Source organism: Pygoscelis adeliae, unplaced genomic scaffold (genome assembly GCF_000699105.1).
Source record: "Pygoscelis adeliae isolate BGI_AS28 unplaced genomic scaffold, ASM69910v1 Scaffold113, whole genome shotgun sequence".
NCBI lineage: Eukaryota > Metazoa > Chordata > Aves > Sphenisciformes > Spheniscidae > Pygoscelis > Pygoscelis adeliae.
In genome coordinates, this window is record NW_008825108.1 from 16043456 (window position 1) to 16068864 (window position 25409).

A 25409-nucleotide genomic window follows, 5' to 3' on the forward strand; every position below is an offset into this window, starting at 1 on the left:
GCTCATCTCTAGTGAGCCCGGTTTTGTCCCCTTCCCCCTTCAAACCTAGTTTAAAGCCCTCTCAATGAGCCCTGCCAATTCATAAGCAATGACCCTTTTCCCCCTGTGAGACAGCTGGACTCCATCTGTCGCCAGCAGGCCCGGTGCCGTGTAAACCTCCCCATGATCAAGAAAGCCAAAATTCCTCCGACGGCACCAGCCCCTGAACCACGTGTTGATCAGGTGTGCATATAGAAATACACTGGTAGGCCACTGGCAGCAGCATCTGTGAAAGAGAAAGGTGGCCTAAAAGCATACTGGTACAGCACAGTCTGCTTTGGCCTGTGCGCAGCGGAAAGTAGACAAAGATTACTTTTGAACAAATTTTCAAGGGAAGAGTGAATATAAGATAAGGAAATACATATAAGCTTTATGGTACAAACATCAAAAATTCACTCTGATACTACAAACTTTTTAATAGCTATCAATAACTTGGAAAAGTAGACATACTCTTTTCATGACTCCATTCACTATGTATAATCAGATCTTATGTTAATTAGGAAGTGTTTTGAGTTGTGAACTTACGCCTTCATTGAAACAAGTAAAATTGTGAGGGCCTCCAAAATTACTCTGGCAATAAGTTACAGCTGACAATGTATAATACAGCGTATTTGAGTACAGATCTCATGTGTATATGAAGCAGTTTCTCAAGTCCTGTATTACAGGACTTATCAGAAAACAATACATATCCGAGTGAAAACAATATATTGAGCATGGCAAAGGGGAGTGTTTTATCTGTTTGCAGCTTGAGGATACAGAGAACACAGCAGCTGCAGCAATATCAGGAATCTTTTGGGGAGCATGTATACTTTCACTCCAAAGTGCATGTCCATTTTGGTACGATTCAGTCTGGAAGAGTAATGCAAGCATTTCTATTTTATGCTGTATGTGGAAACCTACATTAGCAATATTTTGAAGAATGGATTGAATTAGTGGCCCACAGTTGTGACACCATTACAAGAGTCTGAAAAAAAAAGAAGGATTCTGGAACGCCTCTATCTAATCACTAAAATTGTAAAAACTATCGTCTGGTGTGTTCTTCCTTCCTGCCAAAGTCTCTGAAATGTGAAGGTAGCTATTACAATAGGTGGAGCCATAACCTGCCAAGGAGCAGTCATGGAGAATTTTGTAGGCAGTTACTCCTTCTGATCCCTCTCCTTTTTCAGTGTATTACACCTTGTTTTGGTCATAGGCTTCCCCTGGCTTTCATTAGATTTGGCGTGTATATGGCCAAAATTCAATGTTGGATACCAGTTTCACATCTGTTACAGAGTAGTCCAAGAGTCTGTTATTTTGGCATCTAAATTATACAGATCCTGGTTTTTAATAAGTTGCAAATTAAACCTGAATTTTAATTTGTATAATAGGATAATATGTGAATATGATCAGGCATAACACAGAATTAAAAATATTAAACTGCTAGCAAATTAGGATTTTTAGACTTTCTGTTATTTCTTTTGTGCATTTTTAGTGGGAGGAAGCTGAGCTTTTGGCTTTAAAACTTCTGACTGCCTTAACCACAAAAAGACCTGAGTCCCACTAAGGTGATCCAAAAGTAAAATTGCGAAGGCTTGTAGCTCTTCAGTTTCCTCTCTCGGCTGTGTACCAAGTCAAACTATATTCTACAAACAATAACTCTGGTAATATTGACTAAAGGTTTTAATAAGCTCTAACAATGTGCAATATTTCATAAGTACCACTTAACATAGTTTAATCCAACGGCTGTGAAGCAGTGATTGCAGGGACCATTTACTATGCTCTTAAGAAACACAATGCAGTGACTCTTTAAGAAAATACCTGATAACTCATTTTACCATCATGAAATACTGAAAGGCTTTTGTTTTCTTATTTTTTGACAGATGCTGCACAGATTTTAATTATTAAAATTGCATGACTTCCACCAGAAGTGGAAGTGTTATTTTGAGTTCCGCAAAATAACATCTACAGTAGATTTTGCTTTCTTTCTTCCTCTTTCTTTCTGATTATCGATCTATTATTGATCCAAGTTCCATGCTTGAAAAGTGCAAATTATTCATCATCTTCAGATTTCTAGCTCTGGTAGGAAAGAAATATCAGACCTTACTATCACATCATGTTAACTACTACCTTGGTTCCTTTTCACCCTCATATCAGCAACTGATATCTCACAAATATTAGGCTTCCAAGCTAACATTTCCTAAAATTTTAAATCAGCTCTCCCAGATTCAAGAAGATATATTGCAAGGAAGAAGAGACAGCAATGGTATAAGCTCTAATACATACATATTTCAGAACAGCATTAATTAAAATCATGTTGGGATAGATGCACTGGGGGGAAAAAAAAGCCATTTTGCAATTAGAAAATGTGATATTGAGTTACAGATCTTGCAGCTTGCAGGCATTGTTATGTATCAGTGGTGTTCAAAGGTTTATACAGGACTTGTCCTCATGACCACAGAGAGCTGTTGGTCACCTGATGGGAGATTTCTGTTCTGCATCAAATGCAGTTAAACATATTTTCAATAATTACATGAGAACAAATATTATAGTTACATAAATGGTATATAAGTGGAAGAGGGTGGGTTTTTTTACTATCTCCAAGAATGGAGATCTTACAAACTTTCTGGGTAATCAATGCATGACTTCCCCCAAAATGAAAAAAAAAAAATTTAAAATATCCTAATATCTATTCGTAATTTCACGTTGTGACTTTTGCCTATTGTCCCTTGTCCTACTACTCTGCATCTCTGAGAATAGTCTGGCCCAGCCTTCCCTGTACACCGTACTGTAGCTGATGACAGCCGTGACGTCTTCTCGCAGCCTTCTCTGCTCAAGGCTGAACCAGCCCTGTTCTCGAAGCCTCTCCCCTACATCATGTGCTACTGCTCCACTGCAGGAGCCTTTCACGGGTCTCATTTCCCTATGTCACTGCGACTTTTCTGCGGGGAAGCCCCAAAGCACAGTACTCCTGACCACACAGGTACCAGATAGATGGAAAAAATAACTTCCTTCAAATAATTTATAGAAGTATTGGTAGTTCTATTAATATTACTCATCATATTTCAATACTGTTTTGCTCCTAAAATAAATAAACATACACTTTTAAATAAATAAATATGCATTGGTTTGCACATTCACTGCCATATAAATATACATTTCTAACCTCCCAATATGATGTGGAATCGTGTAAACAAGGTGCTACTGTCAAATGGTCTTATTTTAGGATTGGGAGATAATGAGACAAGTACTTATTACACCAAAGCATTTATCTTATCCAAAAATGGAATCAGGTAGATAGTAATTTCCTATAATTCTGCAAACTAAAATTTAGAATTTTATTTTAGTAATCAGTGGCTGAGCTTTGACAATGTTCCATTCCAAGGAAGTAAAAATAGAAAGAAACAAAAACATTCAATGGATTTTTAAATGACGTCCTGGCAAATCTTAATATGAATGCCAGCATGAATCAAAATTCCCTATACAGTTAAACCATAGAAAAGTCAGCAAAGATTCCTTCGTGCCTCATTTCCATTAAAACAAGTAATTCATGAGATCCTATATAGAGCATATAATGCTATAAATTCTGCAGAGTGGTTATCAAATATAAGGGTATTTCAAGCTGTAACTTGAGAGAAATAGAATTGTAAGGAAACTGATGAAGAGGTATACAGGGTTCAGCAAATGATTATATTTGAATGCAGAGCTGTTCAAATTAGTTAATTACAAATTATGGTATGAATCTGACAGCCCTCTGATCTCTTCTAATATTTCATTAAATCAATCTAAAATTGTTTCAACATTTTTTTTCCTGGTTTATTTCAATGTAAGTGATGTCAAAAACAGGTGTAGGCTGTTCAACCTACCATTCTTTCCAATGTGGTTGGAAAATCCTTTAAAGGTACTTGCATTCAGAAATATTCACCAAGTATTTGGATTAATAATTCATTGTGCTTAGGGCTATTACATAAATCTTGCTCCATAAGCAGGATGACTGAAGCTTTTTGAATACTACAATGCTAAATAACAGTAACGCTTCCAAGTACAGTAATAAAGAAAATTAGCTAGAATGCATAAAATGTTTAAGATTTGACATGACTTAGACAAAAACACAAACTTTCTGCTACTTTACAAGTCCTCATTCCATTCTAAGAAATAGAGTAGACTTAACTGAGAGCTTTTAGTCACAAACATTCAAAAAACTTTCTATTCTGGATGTGCTTAGAGAATATATCATATTTAGCATTCCTATTTACATTAATTGAATAACAAAAAGAAGGAAAAGCTTTCTGAGCATATTGCCAGGAATGCTTCAGGTAGGTAGATATGGTACAGAGAGAAAGTCCTTTCTGGATTGCTGATAGCCGAGCTGCTTGAAAGATTAATTTTTATGCATCGGTTTAGACTACAATCAGGCTAAATATTTTACTTTCCAAGAGAATTAGGAGAGCCACAGAGGACTTTTTTACTCCTTATACTGCAAATTTAGTTAGTCATGATAATTTAATGGACAGTGAGGCCACACAATCTTATTATCAAGGCTCCCCTTCAGCAGCTCTTGGAGTGAATTGTCATTCTCAATAGACAAATCACCATCCCAATTTGCATCTCACATACAATATTCTCTCAAAAGCGACAAGCATATTTACCCTTCGAGGTTTTTTTATCATCAGTCATAACACATAATGTCCTATCCGTTTTATTCATCATAGACTTTTACAAGTTCAAGCTGTGCATGCATGCTATTTACTACTGGTAACTTCATGCTCCATATGCAAAGTCTTTTTTCTGATTGTAAACAATTTTACCTATTTCATTGTTGCCAGTTGCCAGGGATAAATATTCTGGAATGTCTTTGATTGTATATTTGCATTACACATCCTGTTTGAACACAGTTTCATTTCTTCTTTAATACCCAAGAGAAAAAGTAGAAATGCCACAGATCCCATAAGAGTCATGCTACTCTCCAAGGCTACATTTATACAGCAAAGTGAAGGTGGAAGTACTGGTCAGAGTGGTAACAAATAGACAGCAGAAGCAGCTGCAAAAACAGCTAGCAAATTGATGCAGAGAAATCCCCAGTAGGTCATTCCCAGCCTTCACTGACTACTTTGCCATCACTGTTATCCTCACCTACATTAACTTTATGAGTGTAAGCACAGGTATGTGTTTTCTTGCTAACACTGCACTTTTGTTTCGCAATGCTTGACCACCTCCTCTTGACTTCAGTCTAAACTAAGAAAAATAGCGTTTAGGACCCTGCTATTGAAACTATTTGTCTTAAGCCTCTCCGAATGGCTGGTTGGAGTATGGGGACGCAAATGAGGTCACCGGGTATTTTGAGACTTGGCAGAATTCTCTGTGGGAAGAGTGTGCGCTGCCTACCTATATACCTTACTATGCAATTTTAACACGGTGCTGTTCAGCACACTGCTGTGAGCTGTTAAACTCTTTCCACCTGTTGCCTTAGAGGCTGCTCCATTTCAGGGGGATATGTGATTCTTGCACTAGTTTATAGCTCATAAATGAAAGCTTCGGCAGATGGCAGGATCATCACCAGGATGATGTGCACTTTTAGGACACATGGCATTCTTTGTTTGCTATTATGTAAGTAATCCAGAACTGTGGAAAGATATCTGCTTCTTCCTTCAGCTGTCCTCTGAACCTCTCTTAGAAGAAGACAGAGCATATGAAGCAGGGCTACTCTCACAGGCTGCAGACCTCCTGGTTCAAATATTTCCTTTACCAGCAGTCACGCAGAAGCAGCTGCTTATTTCAGCAGCTGTCTTATTTCAGTTCACCTTACTGTCTAATGAACTTTTCATATTTTTTTGGTTTTGACTACTTGTATTCACTAACAGTAGTTACAGAGAGAAATACTGGATCAGTTTAAGAAAATAATTATAATAGGCCACACTCCATTACTGTTATTAATTGAATTTGCCCATTGAGGGTTAACAGTTAAACCATTTCTGTCTTACATCTGAAAAAGATTATGATAGCCTTTGAAAAGCAAATTAAATAACTAACAAACTCAGCATATTCACTTATTTTGAATGTCATTCTAGTCTATGGAGTTTTCTAGTCACAGTCTACAGGTTTGTGCTGCTGAAAGAAAAAATAGTTAAACAGACAAGAATGTTTTTCAGATAGTTTATTGCATGAACTTACAGTACAGAATTGCTTATATGGACAATCATAAATACGGCCTCTACAGTAATGCTGACTAAAAGCAATATACTCATTTGAAGCTTATGAATGTAAAACTTCTGTTAAACCAAAAGCCAGGCTCAGGTTCAATGTGATTTAGATTTGAGAGTAAACACATTAAAAGATAGATGTATTTTTAGTAAAAGGACTAGGATAGGGACCTGGCTGAGCCAAAAAAATATTTTATGACAAGGTATTCAACCTACCTGTGTCTCAGGTTTCCCAGGAAGATAAGAAGGATAATAGCCTTTTTGCCCTTATACTGGATTGTGAAGCTTAATTCATAAAGTCTTATCCAAAGCCATTAAAGCCAATAGAAATCTCTCATTGACTTTAATGAGCTTTTGTTCAGGTCCTTTATAAGACAGCTGAAAGACTACCATTGACTTCAAGCCCTAATTTTATAAAGCTCTTGCATATCCTCAGCTTGGAGGCATTTGGAAACATAGAAATGTAGTAATAAGACTATTACATTTACCAAACAAATCCCCATAAGATAAAATTGAACTTTTTTTTTTTTAAATTCTGAGAGTGCTATTCACTGCATGTGTGTACATCCAGGAATATATATATATATCAGTTATTATATGCACTTATTAATAACTGTTTCTCAAATACCCTTACATGTTGGTTGCAAATCATCTCTGCACTGCTGGATGCAAACGCTACACATTTGATCTGGATGAAGTACAGTTTGTAATGACTTTTCCCTTGATTTAGCCAGAGTGCCAGATCCAGAATATAAATTGTCACTTTGTTTTTATGCTGGTATTATCCTGGCTGTGCAAGCAAAGACAATAACTGATCTGGCATAAAGTTAACCTTTTAAAATCTTTAAGAAATTTGAAGCAGCAGAGGAGTTTAATACTTGATCAATTCTTTATAATGTGTCTCCTGCATTTCTGATCTAAGAAAGCAGAAGCATTGCCAGGAACAGTAATGTTAGATTTCCTATGCTGTTGAACTACAACCTTCCAGTAAAAAGGCCCCCCAAAATAGGAAAATTACCAGAATTGAAAACAAAAAGGAGAAAATTTAAAAAGTGGTATCATAATTATATAAGCTATTCATGATTACATTCCTGTAGTATGCCAATTAAGAAATGCTAAGCTAATATCATAAAAGCTTGACTTCATTCTATAAGAATTTGAAAACAGTAACAGCTAATTGAGTAGAAATTGCTATTCTAGTCCAGGTAATTGAAATAATTTTCCAGCGATATGTAATTTTTTATCTCCTTAAATAATAGTAAAAAGATGCAAGTTCTCCGAATATTTATTGGCTTCTAGTCAAAACAGCTATTTTCAGCATTATGAATGGCTGACATGACAAATTTCCAAACCTGAAACACAGCAGTATCAAAGCAATAGTATTATATAACACCTGCCATTCTGTATTGCACAAAGCATTTTTTTTTAAAGACAATGTACAATAACCATGCACTACTTAAATTGAGTCCAATATTCTGAAAAGGTAATGAATATTTAAGTTTTGATCATATAGAGAGTTAACAGCTTTTCTAATTCAGCACTACGCACAGATGTCCTGTTATTTTTGTCATACCAGTTAAGGTATTAATTTTATTCAGATACGACTAAGCAGAAAGGAAATATTAAACCTTTACAAATCTTAGTTAAAACATTTGCCTTTTATTTACACACTTCAGGAAAATGTCTCTCTATGCCTTAACATTCCAATTTTAGTTCTATAAAAACCATGCAATAACAAGAGATAATATAATTTATTTTATAATATTTTCATGAACAAAGTAAAGATAATTTAATCTGCCAAGGTTTTACATTTTAGAAATTCATACTTCTCCAAAGGTGCATCTAATTTAGAACCTGATTGGTATCAGGGTTTTTGCTTTACCAACCTAACCCATTAGGCCATTACACAGTGTTATTCTCCAAGAGAAAAAATGATTCTAACATCTGTTCTCAATCTGTTTTCCCATAATTTCCTTTTATGCCCCATGTAACTCATTAAGCTCATCTACAAAACATTACTGTGTCTGACTGTCTACACTATATTTGCCTTTCTACTATAAGATTGCATGAAAATTGAAAAAATGGTAGCCTACAACATAATCCACTTTAAAAATACACTATTTTAACTGGATCTTTTGATCCAAGAAACTATACTTGGTTTTGCAAGTCAGAATTGTGACATGTGTGACATTTAACCTAATCTCTTAAGTGACCTATATTCTAACAAAATGAGAAAAATGAGTTCATGTCTTACCATTCTGCAGTCTGTTCCTTATGACTGCTCCAGTCTTATGAGAGGAAAAGTGTTTAAGAAGAATATACCTTCTATATGGTTTGAAGAGTGTGATTTTAATATTTTAATTCACTTGTGCAAGTGATCTCAAGAGTATGGCAGACAGAGGGGTAGAAAATGTCCCAGTAACCTAAAATCTAACGTGTGTAGAATGGACAAGAACCTGGAGTCCAGCATGTCCTTCTAAATACACTTTCCATTTTCTTCTACAGATGAAAATTTAAAATATTTTATTATTCTCAAGCTAGTTTCCAGCCCTGTGATCTCTTCTGTCCCCTTTCGCCTGTATTCAATGACTGCTACTCTAATTTAACTTCAGAGGAAAATACCTATTTACAGCTGACTTGCCCATAATGTATTCATCATCACAATACAAAGGCCATTCTTCCTGCAGAAAGCTAAAGAATTCACTGTCAAAAACTGTCTTAGTAGCTCTCGAAAGGTGCCACTGCTCTAAGAAAAGTGACATACTATCCGAAGTTAGCTAGCAGCTGATGACTAATGTGAGGTCAAAGCCTAGTGAAGGTGATTTTCCAATATTTATAAACATTAGTTAATTGAGTAAAAATTTGAAAGTATTTAGATTTACCCCAACATGCTATCTTGTATGAAAGCTGCATGGCGCCTGTCTTGAGGATTTTACCTTGTATTAATTTCTGTGTGAACTGCTGTAAGTCTGAAACCAATGCCCAACTGCTAAAGTTTCCTTATACTCTGAGTCTATGTTGGCAATACATTTGTAAGTGAAAAGAAGATTAGTGGCTTTATGACTAAGATTTATCTTGGGCATAGAGAGTGAGACAGGAAAGGAAAAGCCTACTAAAGGAGGAAAAAGATACCTGCACAGGATAGACTGAATGAAATCCTGCAGGAAAGAACCTCTAAAACTAGATGTTAGAAATCTTAGAAGATAGTAGCAGGAAAATAATAATGAAAAATAGCAAGAAATACAAGAAAAAAAAAAGGTGAGATAAACCAGAAGAGAGGCAATGGCATCACATTCTCCAAACGAGATGGTAGGCCTTTTTTGCATTTTTTCCTGGGAACAAATTATTTCAAATTAGTAACTGGGCTAAACTTCCAGAAGCCAGACAAACTCATAAGGTCTTTGCTATCGTTAATTCAATTAGAGCCAGTGGGGTGACTGTATAAAATAGGTATGAAATGCATGAGGGCGGAAAAATCCAGCCTTGACAACTTCCCTGTGGCAACCCGTGGTTTTTTTATAATATTATAACAGTATTCTCTCCTAAAGACCCATATCAAAAACCTGCATATGGAACAGGGCAAAAAGGATTTGTATTTCCACAGCAGGATGCACAGCTTATGCAACTATTTCCTGCCTGCTAGATTAAGTTAAAAGAACAGGAATCTACACAAAGTGTAACAAAACCAAAACGAAACCAAAACTGGAGTGCAGAGAAAGCATTTACTGTCTTCTTGATGAAGAGATGCACACTTTTACCAGTCAAGAAACAGATTTTTCAGGTTACGTTCTGTCTTTACTCAATATGAAAATGGCCCTATGCAAAGAAAACAAATATTTATTTTTGGCAAAGTTTTGAAATATCTCTACCATCGTCCACAGACCAATTTAACAGTTAACACTTACTAAGCACAGTTACGGTTTCCTAATTCTTTATCCCAGCACTGGCGCTAAAGCAAGACCAAGCTCCCAGGAAGAAACAATTCCAAATTACATCAGCTGGCAACATGTCGTCAGGGAGCGTCTGTCAGCTACAGGGAGCTGCCTCACCCTCTGGCTACTCCTCCAGTACATCCCTCCAAATTTAAAACCTCCACCACTTCTCCTTCCATGTGGGGGAATTAAAAGGAGTCTTTATTCTTTTTATAATAGTTAAGAGCAAACTCATTCTCCGCTGACCAAGACATTTTATAAAATCTAATAATTCTCACAAAAACAATAGGATACAATCACAATCAATTCATACTTGCTGTATTGCACAAAATGACCCAGGAGACGTGCTGCTTTTCAGTTGCAAAGTGTAAATGATATAGAGAATTGACTTACCGGCCCAAAAGCATTGCTGTCAAAGCTGTGTCCATGGTGATCACCTTCCACCCAAATATGGCCGTGTGGAACTTTCACATACTTCTTTTTGTATCCCATGGTTCTAAAAAGAATTACAAAAAGTGGCTAATCGGTTAAAAAAAAATACAATGTTTTGTTAGGAAGATTCACATATTCATTGTCTTGGAATTTGACCTTGCATACCATCCAACAGTTGCTTAAAAAAAAACATGCTGAAGTCCTTTAGACTTCAAGAGTGCTACTCAGGTGAAAAAATACATTACAATTTTGTATGAGCTAGTTGCACTATCAGGGCCTGTTTACTACGTTGTTTTGGCAGAAATCACATCACAACAGGGAACAAGAGACTTTTCAGTTAAATATAATTATGGGATTCTTTTTTCCATCTCTGTAGTAACAATTCTTTGAACAATGAGATTTTCTCTCAGGTAAATGCCAGTAGACACATGTTGCAGTCACATAAAGATATTGTATTGAGAATGCTTTTCTTCTGGGGTAGCATCAGGTACTCATCAAAAATAGTCTGGCATATCTGAACTGATCTCAGATTCGGAGCTTGGATTCCTGTAATGCTTATGTCCTGGGGGTAGGATTTCTTCAGCTGTAACAAGCTAAACAGGATGAACTTAAGGGAAACCCCTAAAAGAAGGCCAAGGGCTGCAAAAAATGACATTGATGATTCAAGCCATTCTCCACAGAAATTCATACTGAAGCAGTGCCTCAGCATGCCCTGATATTACAAAAATGACAAACTACAGATGAGTCCTAAAGCTGAGGTGCAGAGTATGCAAAATTCCTGTATTTAGTTCCCGAGTAGCTGTCATTTTCACAATTCCAGTCTGCCTTCTACCATACACTTTTTCTTTCTTTCAGATGGGATCTGTTATTCTGCAAGCATTCATGCAGGGAGGTGATTTTATCATTCACACCAAATTATTACCATGATGAAGCATTTACAAAGAGGACTACAGACAGTGATACCTCTTATTTTGTTTTGGATAACCAAGTCTGTCCATAGACAGAAACGGATTTTTGATCTAACTTGTTGCCTCCAGCTGTTCATCACTTTTCACCGTTTGGAAGGTAAGCCCCCAAAGCAGGAGGAAGAAGGAACACACTCTAAAACTAAAGAAAATCAATTGAAGAGAGAAAATCACCTTCACCAGGAGATTCAGCTGAACTGTGCAACAGCACTGATCAGGGATGTTCACAAGTCAAAATGGGAAAACTGTTTTTGGTGAAGTTTCTTTGGCTTGGGGGGGCGGTGAGGATGTTATAAGGACAAGCGAATTAATAACCTGGAGACCATGAAAATTAGATGAATAAGGAATCCTCAAAAGTTCATTTTATTAACTTCATTTGACTTTATTAGTCAAATAAAAAAATTGCTATTTATTTTGCATGTCACAAAATCCAACCAGTGCTTTTTCAAATAGCTTTTTCTCACATCTGAAAGTTTGAGCATGCCAGAACTATATTCTAATGGAAATTCTACCTGTGCTTTCATTGGAAGCTGAAAAAATAATTGCTTATTTGCAGAAAAAAAAGACTCTGATTTTCATCTTTCTTTAGAACAGTTTCATATTATACCATATTCAAGACCGAGTTCCTAAACCATTACCAACATGTCCTAAGTTGGTAAATATATGATTTCTTAAACACAAAGAGTAGTTCTGAAATAATTTAATTATGCTAAAAGAGCAATTTATCACTATACAGTACTTTCTCTCTTTTTTTTTTTTTAATAAATATGGCATACAGTCTGGACAATAAAATTATTTCTGTTTTGAGATTCCATAATGCTTTGTCCCACTGATGATAATTTCTTTTATAAAGTACCATATGAGACTATATTTTACTGGAAACATGTTTTAAGATATATGTTGAGAGAAGTTGGCCATTAATTCTGTTCTGTCTGATTAGACACTGAAAATTATTAAATTAATATCTTCCATCAGTGATAAAGGCAAACAATAGCCAAAAAAATATTTAATTTTCTCTTCCATTCATCTTCCGGAATATAGAAGAGTGGATTGTGATAAAGTTTTGTACGTTTACAGACTTCATGCACAAGACTGAATTTCACCCAGAAGGGTGGAAGGATTTGAAAGTTAATTCTGCTGTACATGTTTACCTCATAAATGTCAGGAAAATAATATGGCAAATGCCAGTCAGTGACTTCATCTCAGACCGGATACAATCTCCTATCCCCAAATAATCTCCTCCTTTATAATGATTAGGAAATCACTAACAGGAAGGAAAAAAAAGAAAAAAAAAAAGCTTTTGCAATAAATACTTGGAAACAAAAATGGAAAGAATTTAGTCTGCATGTACAGGTCTTGTAGAGATTTGCAGAGATCCTGTGAAAATAGAAAGGCTTAACAGGGGTGTATAGTGTGTTCTTTAAGGCCTAAGGCAAAAAGAAAAAGATTACAGAGTGCAGTAATTATCATTGGTTCATTTTATTATTTCTACAACGTAGGAAAATACATATTTCTTTTCTACTTTTGAAATAATCACCATAAACCAGAAAAAAATTGCTACAACTATGCAAAAAAAAGTCTCTTACAGTGATTAAAGAGGAATTATGTACAAATTCTCATATTGAAAAAAGCAGATGATTGTACACAAGAAGTTTTGACTTAGAGGAAATAGAATTAAAATTGATGATGTTAATAAATGTATTAAGGGAATAGGGGAGAGAAAAAGAAATGGAAAAGAAACAGAAGCAGCAGTTCTAATTATCTACTTTAGTAGGTAGGACTGATACTGCATGGATAAATCCCTCTGTAAGCTCAGCAGATAAATGTAAAACCTTCTGCCATTTCATGTATGGGGTATATAATTCATCAGATTTTTCCCACATGTAGATTCAATAGAAAAAAATTCAAGATATATCGTAAAAGAATAAGTACCTGTATACCTGTGAACAAGAGAGAGACAAGAAAATCCATTTTCCTAAGACAATTCCTTCAAAATGTTAGTGTAGCATTTGCATAGGGCAGTTATCTAGGGACTTTGCATCCACTTCAGCAGTTCTCCTGCAAAAACTGTCCTGTGGAATGCAGGTTGAAATTTGAAAGCCAAAGTTTTCCTTGAGCTTTTCACTGCATGAATTAGTAGCGAACTGCAGCAATAAGCTCATGTTACAGTAAATTGGATCATCCATTACTTAATATTGTTTTTAATTTTCAAGGTAATTTCCTTGTTGAATTACTCCACAACAGATCAATAAACCATCCATGGAAGCAAACCAGGCTACAGGCTTCAGAAAGCCATATTCAGTTAATGACAGTAGGTTATTTTTAATTACTGATGCAAAGAATATGTTGACTTTTTTTAAGAACAAAAAAACCCCAAACTTGTTGTTTCCTATCCTGTGAAGAGAGCACAAATTGCTTCATAATCAAAATTAGTCAGTTAGCCACACTGCCCCTCTCTCACATGAATCTTGCAGAAATAAACACTTTAATCTCTGGCCTCAATTGCAAGGAAGAGACCACATGTGTGTGCTACATTGGCGATATGGCTCTTGCCCTAAACGTACAAACTACCATTCATTCATTTCATTAGCTACCCATTTTAGCTAGACGTGCTGAGAAAAACCTATTACCCATCTTTTTGTGCAATCCTACAAGGACAAATTACTAACACAGATTGTACAATGTCATTTCTGAGAAGAAGGAGAAGTATTGACTCAATCCTTTTCTTAAGGATAGCTTTGCAGGCAACTGGCATCCACTTTTCAGATTCAGGCCCATGTAAATAAATAACAATTGTAAGTATAATGATCAATACTTCTGTGAAAAATTAATACTATATAAAGTGAAAAATGACTTCAGAATGCTTCTAGCACTCTTGAACAACAACAACAAAACCTAAAATCCTCAAGACAAATATCAATTAAAAGCACAATTAGCTCATCAGGAATTTTACATCAACTCCTTGTGAGAGGCCTTTGCTACAAAGGAAATGCAGTTGATAATGTACCGTATATTTTGAAAGTAATGTAAAAACCTATTTTTCTTTCTTAGTTGAGTATTCTTAGACTCATTTCTCTGAGTTTGCCTGTAATCTTGACCTCTGATAGCTCTCACACATGAAGTTTTTAATTAAATTTAGAAGATGTTTGAATGAATTCTTAGGAGAACAACTGGTGTAAGTAATAATTAACTTAGTATTTGTTAATTTCATATCTAGATCATTAGCGTGAGTTATTATTACTGAACAATCTTTTAAATTTCAGAAAGCCTCTACTAATAAAGAGTAGTCTTTCACTTTCTGAAACCTACTATCTTTGAAGTAAAAATAAATAAGGACTGTTTAACACCTCTTACCCTTCCCATTTTAAAGGTTTGCTTTAGGAATAGCACAGACAAAGACATTAAAATACACAGATTTTGATACATAGTGTTCAAATAGCTGTTAAAAACCATACTGGTGTGTGCAAAAAAAAATCAGGTTTTACCAAAGTCTTTGACAGGTTAGTAATAACCACCTATGCTACTGTCACTCAAACTGTAGTTAAACTCTCACTGGCTTAAGAACAGAGTCTACAGGAGTTGCAGTAATTTTCTTGATCAGAATGTAATAGAATTACATTTATCTTTTTAGTCATTTTTACAGAAATTAGTCTAAAATTCTGACTTTTTTTTCTTACATCTGAGGTACTTTTTGAGCCTTTGCAAAGGTTTTTTCTCCATGATTTAATAGTTAACAGATGTACTTATGTCTACCCTTGGCTGAGAAATAATTTCAATCCTGACAGTCAAAAACGAGCTCTATATGGTATTCTAACCACCTGCCCACAAGCAAGAAAAATATGCTTTTTTAGGATGTGGTACCAGTGCCAAAGCAAGCAACTTGGCTCAGCTAAGTTGGATGAGGAATGATTGCCTTCAGTTTGATTTGACCTTGAGAAATCGGAAGGTCTCAGCAATCTGCATACCTCTGGGTGCCATCAGGGAATAGACACTGTAGATAATTTTCTCTGTTTGCACAGGAGATAATAAACAAATGCAAACTCTTTTGTAAAAAAGGTAGGTAGTCTCTATCATACTTAAGAGCAACTTTTTCCAAACAATATAAATTGCTGTACATGGAATTTTTCCACATACATCCATCTTCATCAAATTCACAGAATGAAAAAATAGTAAGATACTCAATTTCAGGTGACACCCACATCCCAAAACATGAACCTTATTGTAACATATCATGTAAATTGTATTAGTATCACCACAGAGAATCTTCCACATGACACTAAACACCTTCCAGCCCCTAAGAAATCCCCTTTTTCTCTTCCAACACACACATACAGCCATCTGTGCTTTTTTACTTTAACCCTTCCCTTACATATACTATATTCCTTTGACCACAAGCTGTTATTTAAATCAGGTACTTTTAGAAAACAGGGTTATGTATTTGAAGCAACTAAATATTTTTTCTGAAGGCCAGGTTAACAGACTGTGTGTGAGAGTATGTCATAGGTTAGGGAATATTCTCCGGTTGCGTGCAGCTATTAACGTTTGCCTCGGAGCTGAAATGTGTTTTCCTTAAAAGCTGCAGATCTGTCAATTATTGAGAGGCCTGACTTTAAAACGTGCATCCAAGCTGACAACTGGGAAAGTGCTGGAGGAGACCTCGTGCTTGGGATACTGCTTCTGGAGCACTGCCAGATCTGATATATTGACAAGGGAACCCCCAAAAGAAGACCCGCCAGAATGACAGAAATTACAGTATCTGAAACAAGAGACTCACGATTCGGTGAGATTAGGAGCAGCCATTAAGGAGGCAGAGATTTCCTTTGTTACTTGGGCAAATTTGTGAGTGTCTAAACCCTGTAGTTTTCACCTTTTGCAATGAAAGATTTTGAAGTTTCAGGAAAAATGAAGACTAATTTACTGGTTTTCTCATTCGGAACAGAAATATGATAAAAACACAACCTTTTGTAACAAATAAGCTAAGGAGTTAAAGCAAGCATGATGCCGAACTGCAAATGGTATCTTTTTCGCAGCTAAAGCATTCCTAAAAAAGTGATGCACTAGTGCAGGTTCCTATGACTCAGCAGTGCTAAGAAAAAGTAGAAATCTGATATGGAAAGTATGGGAGATGTTTGTAGCTCTGTTTTATTAATTAGATAATTTCTCATGAAGCATGTCATTCTAAACAAAATAATTATTTAGCCATTACTTGCTTCACCAGCTTCTTCAAAATAGCAGTTAATCACTTTTAAAACATACAGTATTCAGGAAAATTACTAGATTTCAACTTAAATTAAAAAGCAGTCTAATCAGATACTTATATTTACACTTTTTGCCAATTACCTGCTGTGTGAAAGTTAGTTAAATTTTCAAATGCATGCATCATGTATTGCATCAGATAGCTTTTAAACTATATTTCTACCAGATGGCTATACCACACCGAGCGAGGTATACAAACACGATTATATCACTATTTTGCAGGACAATGCAATGCAGCCAATTACAGCATAACATTTTGAAACCAGAAGAAATATAGTCATGCAAAATTTTGTATCAGTAATGCAGCTGTCCTTTATGTGGGTTAATAGAATCTAGATCTCATTTTCACTAGAGCTTTCTTTATACTACATTGGCAGAGCAATGGGAGGGCTCTGGGAATATTAATTCTAAGGTCAGAAGATACCAATGTGGTGACCCAGTTTGAAATATGGATAAGTACAACCCTCAGACTTTCAGGCAGTAATCCATGCAGTGATTATTGAATAATTCCCTATTAATTGATATCTTAAGCATGCACTGTTACATGAATTTAAAATTTACATTATTTTATGTCAAGATGTGCTTTATAAATGATACTTGCATTATAAAATATTTGGTATTTTATTATGTACTATAATTAGTACATATTGACAGTTTCACAGACATATGACTAGATAAAAAGAACTTCATCTGAGTAAACATACAAGCCTAAGTGAAGTGTTCTAAAACATTGCCATCCAAAAAGCACTCTACTTTTATAAAAATGGGAATGAAGATAACTTTGATGCACACACGTCAGTAATAGGGAGAAATTATTTTTACTGCCACATTACAAGCAGGTACAGAAGCTACTCTTCAAAGTTTAGCATAATAAATTTATCTCGGCAAAGACTTATCTTCCCCCCACCAAAAGACAAAGTTAGGAAAATATGAAAATATATTCTGTAAATTCGCTTGTATGTTAATGACTTTTTTGTTTTACATATGACCTGATGAACCACTTATTCTCTGCAAGCTTCATTCTGACCTATTTTTTACCTTTTTTATATATACAGTTAAATAGATATATGAAAATACACATGACCCACATCACATACACATCAAAATAAAATCAGATTTCTTAAGCCATATCACTTTAATTTCTGACCCCTGACCCCATATTCTTCCTCAATGCACTCCTCTGCTACGTTTAAACTCTGCCTGATTATTACAAACACTAGTTCGGTCATCTCACTTTTTCTTAAGGCACATAAAACTACCACCCAATTAAACTACAACAAATAGATTAAACACGTTTTTTCTGAATACCAACTAGCTATAGAAACCATCCTGGTTTTCGCTGGGATAGCGTTAATTTTCTTCCTAGTAGCTGGTACAGTGCTGTGTTTTGGATTTAGGGTGAGAACAATGTTGATAACACACCAATGATTTAGTTGTTGCTAGGTAGTGCTTACACTAGTCAAGGACTTTTCAGCTTCCCATGCTCTACTGACTGAGAAGGCTGGAGGGGCACAAGAAGCTGAGAGGGGGCACAGCCAGGACAGCTGACCCAAACTGGCCAAAGGGATATTCCATACCGTGTGATGTCATGCCCAGTGTATAAACTGGGGAAAAGCTGGCTGGGGGGGCTGCTGCTTGGGGACTGGCTAGGGATCAGGCCGGAGGGGGGGGAGCACTGTGTAATACTTTCTCTATATGGATACAGCATTCATTTATTCATTAATATAATGATGCTTCTCCTTTATTCTCCATTTCTTTCCTAACTTTGTTTTTATTTTTATTATTATTATTTTTTTAATTTTATTTCAATTATTAAACTGTTCTTATCTCAGCCCATGAGTTTTCTCACTTTTACTCTTCTGATTCTCTCCCCCATCCCACCGCAGGGGGGAGAGTGAGCGAGCGGCTGTGTGGTGCTTAGTTGCTGGCTGAGGTTAAACCACAACAGAAAGAAAAATTGAAAGAAAAACTTTTAAATGCTTTATACAATATAGTTGATAGTTCGTATTACACTATTTTTAAGTCAACACTATTTACAGTTAATCAAGTCCAAACAACTTCATATTGTTTACACTTGTTTTATTTCTCTGTATATGGCAGCATTGTTGTTACTGTATTTGGATGAAAGCTAATTGGCTAAGTTGGCTAATTTCAACACAGTTCATTTTTCTGTTCTGTTTCTTTCTTCCTTTCTTTCCTGAATTTTCCAAATATCCTCAAAACACTCTTAAGCTTTTTAATGAAGAAGCAATAAGCTTTTTAATGAGCTGCTGTTGCACTATATGATCAATGTACATAATACAATATACCCTTTATCTCAGTGCCCTTCTCCTTCATATATCTCTTTCTGGAGAAATTTTTCATGATTTCCGCGACTCACTAAGAGTTTTTCCCAAAGCTATAATTTCATTTAATCTTTGACAATAATTATATGAGGTGATAACGTTTGTAGATTGTATTTTATGTTCCTAACATATTCTACTCTATGCTTTAAAGACACGTTGCATATCTAGGGCCTAGGTTTTGCCCCTCTTTTGATACTTTTACCCATATGTATATACCTGCATCACACAGGATTCTTACACAGGTGCTGGCAAGCACTCTGTGAGTGGACTTAAAAAAGCTACAGCTACCAGAAGTTATTTTCTAGGTCTTGTGAACAGTACAGCTGCAGCAGCAGTATCAACCAGCAATGCCAAGGGATCTAGATTTTAAGGAAATAATTTCTCCTCGAGTAAAATTTCTTTGTATTCATTTGCAGTAACTTTTTATGATTCCCATTTCCAGCTCACATTGCCTTTCAGTAGTTTTTCAACTCCTCGTACCTTCCTTCAGAAACTATGTAAAAGACCACTGCAGATCACCATGCAGGTAACGCTCAGCAGCACAGGAATTTCCCTCTGTTCCTGAGAGTTTTACTTCCATAGCCAGGAGGCATGTGGTTACCTCAAGCATTTAATATTGCTTGTCCCTGCAAAGCAGAACTCATTTTGCTCCTGCTGCTAAGAATGATCCACTAACAGTAGCCTCCCTCCCACAGATGACTTTATCCCTTTTTCCTGTAACACTCTGTGCGGTTTCATTCTTGGGTCTTCTACACTATTCCCTTCATATCGTGTGACACTTTCTTTCCCTGCATGTGTTTCATCTGTTCTAGCACTAACAGCATTCTCATTTTATGATCCTTTGCATGGCAGCTCTCCTCAACTCTTTTAGGGAAATGTAATTTTGGTGATTTTTTAAATGAAACTGTGGATGATTTCTGCTAACCTGCATTTGAAATCACACAGATAAGTTCAGAATCTGGTCTTTCTTTTTTTTTTCCAAATTGATTAAGCCTATAGCAAAATACCACTGAGGTGATACTGTGGAATACCTGTTCAAGGACCATATTCCTTTCAAGGTCCATATATAACTTGCATTACTGCCTCTAACTGTATTAAGGGTATTTTTACTTAAAACAAGTATTAGAAAATTCTAAATTTGATATCAATATGTATTTTGCAATTTTTTCAACATTCGATACTATCTAAAGATAACTGCATGTACTATATGTATGTGAATATAAATATTCCTACACACTTTTACACAAACCTGTCACTCCCATTTGAGAAACTGAAAATGCTTCATTCTTTTGCTCAGCACATTCTCTTAATCGGAAGAACCACAATTATTTTCAGGATAAATTAAAACAAAACCAAAACAGTAATTTTGTGTTGAAAAAAAGAGCAACATTTCATCTGTTGCATCCACTTCATTTAAATGGCTAACCAGCTTACTGATTCAGCAAAAAGAAAGCATACAATATCTCATTTTTCTCTACTATCACTTGTGAATCTGTCTGATTCCAACTGCCACCACTGTGCCCTTTCAAGTTAAGATTATGAAAATTATTCAATTTGCCTCTTTTGATAAAAGTCCCATTAACCAAATGAGTGTATCATTTCATTACCTTCTCACATTACTAAATTAAATTGATAATTAACATGACAGGTTTTTGCTAATATCATTAACAGCTATTAACAATATCATATTATATCATATATTAGATGGGAATCATTTGTTAGATTCATTATCATTAGCTTCATAATTTTACCAAGGTAAAAACTTACTAATTATTCTAGGTCATCTAAGTAAATTACCCAACCATCGTTTTCAAATTGGAAATTTTATACCTGTAAGAACAGGACAATAAATAGAGATCAAAAAGGTACTGCTATCAAAAATATTAACTCTTGCACCCCACACCCTCGTTTTATTAATATTGAATCAACTGGGAAAATCACTGGGTAAAATTTTAGCTTTAGACACGTTTGAAGGAACTGAAGGCAATTGTTTTGAAGTGAACAGTTAAGAGTTAGAGTACTGTAAACAAGGCCAAGATTTCACCTGATACATACTAAATGGTTTGGGCTTAATGATGTACTGCAGCAATACTTTCCTTTTTTCCTCTTTCAGTAACAGATGCAGAAATTTTCCTCTCAGTAATGCCTATGCCAACCTAAGAAAAGAGATGGTCCAACTTTTTTCAAGATTAAAAGTTGTGTAACTTAAAAGTTGTCTCAGCAGTTAATCTCCAGCCTGCAGAATCTGCAACTACTAAATAAAGGTCTCTATAAAGCTCTCTTGCTTGAACTCACTTTTTCTCCTCACCCAACTCCTCTCCCTTAGCAGTTCTGCCATTTCTTCTGCCACAGAAATTGTCAAGGGAGAGGCTGTAGCATTTGGCTACCTACCCTGTGAGTTTTCTCAGCCTGAGGGTGGAGGCCGCTGGCCATGCCAGCCTTCCAACAAATGTGCTCTGTGCGTGTAAATGTGAGAGGAGGAGGGGAGGAGAGAAAAAAGTTTGAAAATTCTTTGTATCCCAGAGGGGAAAATCATGGCATCTACTGCCATGGAGGACCCCGTTCGCCTATTCCTCTTCTTAGGAAATGCTGAATAGCAAATAGCTCTCTTTTTTTCAAAAAGTGGTGATAGAGGCGGTCACAGCAGCAGTGCCTCTTCATCACTGCTAGAGGTTACTGGGGTAGAGGTTAAAGCTCCTGTATTCTGATTTCTGGATCCTCCTCAGCTTAAGGCTGGTTGAATCCCAAATACTAGGCATAGGCATAGGATGAAGAGAAATGTCAAGCCCAACTGTTGAGGCCAGATTGTTGTGCAGCCAGGGAAAATTATGCAATCAAGGAGAAAAAGACTGATGGCAAAGAGTCTGCATTTAAGATTAGATTCAGATGGTCTGGACTGTACTGAGCCCATGAGGCCTGAAACAGGGCACTGTGCTATACAAACGAAAGTACTGTTGAAGCACCATGTATAGAGAGAGTAACATTCAGCACAATCTAACCAGTCCTGCCAAGACTGACAACATACTTGCTCGCTAATGTAACAGGGCCTTTCAAAATATTTTTTTTAAGTTATCTACTCTGCAAAGACTCCAGAACAAGTTACTCAGGACTGAGAGAAAGTAAGATCCATGACTCTGTAGAGCTTATTTAATAAATAGTGAAGAGAGATTCTGCAGATTTTCTCATGTCAGAATGGCATTTGCAATGGTGTCCTGGTTTTGGCAGGGACAGAGTTAATTTCCTTCTTAGTAGCTGGCATAGTGCTGTGTTTTGGATTTAGGATGAGAATAATGTTGATAACACACCAATGATTTAGTTGTTAGTAGGTAGTGCTTACACTAGCCAAGGACTTTTCAGCTTCCCATGCTCTACCGACTGAGAAGGCTGGAGGTGCACAAGAAGCTGGGAGGGGGCACAGCCAGGACAGCTGACCCAAACTGGCCAAAGGGACATTCCAAACCATATGATGTCATGCTCCGTACATAAACTGGGGAAAGCTGGCTGAGGCATCGGTTGGCGGGTGGTGAGCAACTGCACAGTGCATCACTTGCTTTGTGTATTATTATTATTACATCATCATCATTATTATTATTATTATTATTATATTTCAATTATTAAACTGTTTTAATCTCAACCCACAAGTTTTCTCACTTCTACTCTTCCAATTCTCTCCCCCATCCCACCGGGGGTGGGGGGGAGTGAGCGAGCGGCTGCGTGGTGCTCAGTTGCCAACTGAGGTTAAACCACGACAAATGGCTAAAAGAAGTTTTAACACATCACAAAGAACAATACCCCATCTGTTTTTTTGGAACCTTGTAAGAAGATCAGCATTGTGAATAGCTGTCTCAGTTAAAATCAGATTCTTGTAGACCTATGACTGCTAAAAGAGTCTGGCAATATCTCTGCCAAGCTCCAACTGTAAGAAATAATTCCCCACCCACACACCTCTCACACAGAAGCTGATTGTTATACCTTCTTTATTGCTTAGCACTAACTAAAGGTATTGAAATTTCCTAATCTGCTTTAGGCAGCATATACAAAATGTGGAACCTTAACTTAACAAGTGCTTTCAAGATGTGGGTTTTTTTTATTTATGGAAAGAGGACAGTTGTTATTCTCTGTAGAATGGAAGGCTGAAACTTTACATGTTTCCTTCTATTATTTTTTAAAGAAAAAATATGAAAAGATGCCTTTTATTGCTTTTCCTTTAAAAATGCATTTTCTTTTTTAAAGGACACTACTATCAAAAAGATAATTGAGAAGCTTGCAAGTAAGCCATAAAAAATATTATCTCTGTATTATTGAATAAGTGTATATTTTTGATATGTTATGATTATCCAAGAGGAAGCGGTCAACGATTTCAATTTTTTTATCGAAAATCACAAGTCTATGGGGTGGGTTTTTTTTATTTATGGAAAGAGGACAGTTGTTATTCTCTGTAGAATGGAAGGCTGAAACTTTACATGTTTCCTTCTATTATTTTTTAAAGAAAAAATATGAAAAGATGCCTTTTATTGCTTTTCCTTTAAAAATGCATTTTCTTTTTTAAAGGACACTACTATCAAAAAGATAATTGAGAAGCTTGCAAGTAAGCCATAAAAAATATTATCTCTGTATTATTGAATAAGTGTATATTTTTGATATGTTATGATTATGAGTTTTAAAAATCCCAAATATTTCAATTTTTTTATCTCAAATATGTAAGAAAACATATTTCATAGTAATGAAGATATAGTGGAAATCAGAATGATACTTTCTGCTGAGAAAAAATCTGAAATAACTGATTTAAAATCAAGGAAAAAGAGTTACACAGACAGAATAAACTTTATAAATATAATGTGATACTTGTCATAATTTGGGAAATATAATGGAAACTAAGAACAATATGAAATCTCACATAACATTCATCACAAGCTTTCCTGAAATTTCAAAAATAGACTAAATGTAAGAAAGAAGTGGATTTCTTTCTTTGTTTGTTTGTTTGTTTTCAATCTTTGTCTCCTGCAACAATAGCTGTTGTCATAAAACCTTGGTTTGGATTTAGGCTTGCCTGATTTTAACCTGAAAAATTTGCTCCAAAAAATCTAAAAAACAACAGGTTTCATATGGCTTCTGTTAGAAGGTATGAGCACATGTATGCAGATCAGACTGCAGAAGACACCTACTTTTGAACTGGTGATGCTCTTTCAAATTGAATGTTCAAATTACAGTTTTGCAAGACTCTTCATCCTTTGAGGTTTCCCATCTCTTGTATATAAACAATGAAATTCAGCCTTGGTTTATATATCAACCTTACTTTAAAGGATATTTATATTCATTGAAAGTTAAAGTGACCTATAATACAATCTGCAATTGCCAAGAAATATTTTTTTAAAGAAATTTCCAGGTGTTAATTTTTTCAGCATTATCAGTGTGTAACATAGTATAAATTACTACTACTGAAATGCCTTGAAACATGGTGAAATTAGTGCCAATCAATATGCAAATAAAAACCAAAATATAATAAAACAGTTGTAATACAGACTTCTCTGAAGTAGCATTTAAATAATTCAAAAACAAACTTCCAAGAGAAAAAATATGTCACTTTCAGGAGACTTTATCACGGAACATTTTTCAAAAATTGCATTTTGGTTTGCAAAATATTTCAGGATTTTTTTTTCCTGACCAGCCCTATATAATCATGTGATTGGAGAGAAGTTTCATTTTTATTTTTACTGGGAAACATCCAGTGAAAGTTATAGATTACTTTTATAAAATATGAAGAGCGTTTAGCATCTTCTCCATGACAGCTACATTAACTGAATTTAATAAAAAAATCCTGAACTGTGTGTTACGAGAAAATTTAAGTAACCAGGAACAGGTTACTGCCTGTCCATAATAAACATGCACTGATAATGTGTAATTGTTGCTAGACTAAATATTATAAAGCAACACGCTTAATTCTCATTCACTGGCTAGGTCCATCCTGTCTTCACCTGTCCATGCTATCTGACATGAATCCCCGTGTCTCTGTGGACACCTGATGGTGCCTCAGGTTCTCACTGAAAATGTCCACAGAGCATGTGGCAGACTAACATTGATTGCCTGGACATCTTACCTGCCCTTGGGTAGGGAGTCTCCAAATCTCCCAAGAAGGATCCCACTATCACATGTCAATAAGCCAAAGTTAGATAATAACATCTGGGTCCTTGTAGTCCCATCTTGCTCACAGTGCATGCAGATGTGTACCTGCATCCACCTGGGGAGCAGTGAGGCATCGTGTTT

At 35.7% G+C, this 25409-nt stretch overlaps 1 protein-coding gene across 1 annotated transcript in view; it reads right to left on the bottom strand.

The window, feature by feature from the left end:
• The window catches only part of IMMP2L (IMP2 inner mitochondrial membrane peptidase-like (S. cerevisiae)), a 487018-nt gene that overhangs the window by 100756 nt on the left and 360853 nt on the right, over window positions 1-25409 (bottom strand). The window contains exon 4 of the mRNA XM_009327638.1: window positions 10541-10643. Within this exon, the coding sequence (XP_009325913.1) occupies window positions 10541-10643 (103 nt within the window). The remainder of the gene's footprint in view (window positions 1-10540; window positions 10644-25409) is intronic.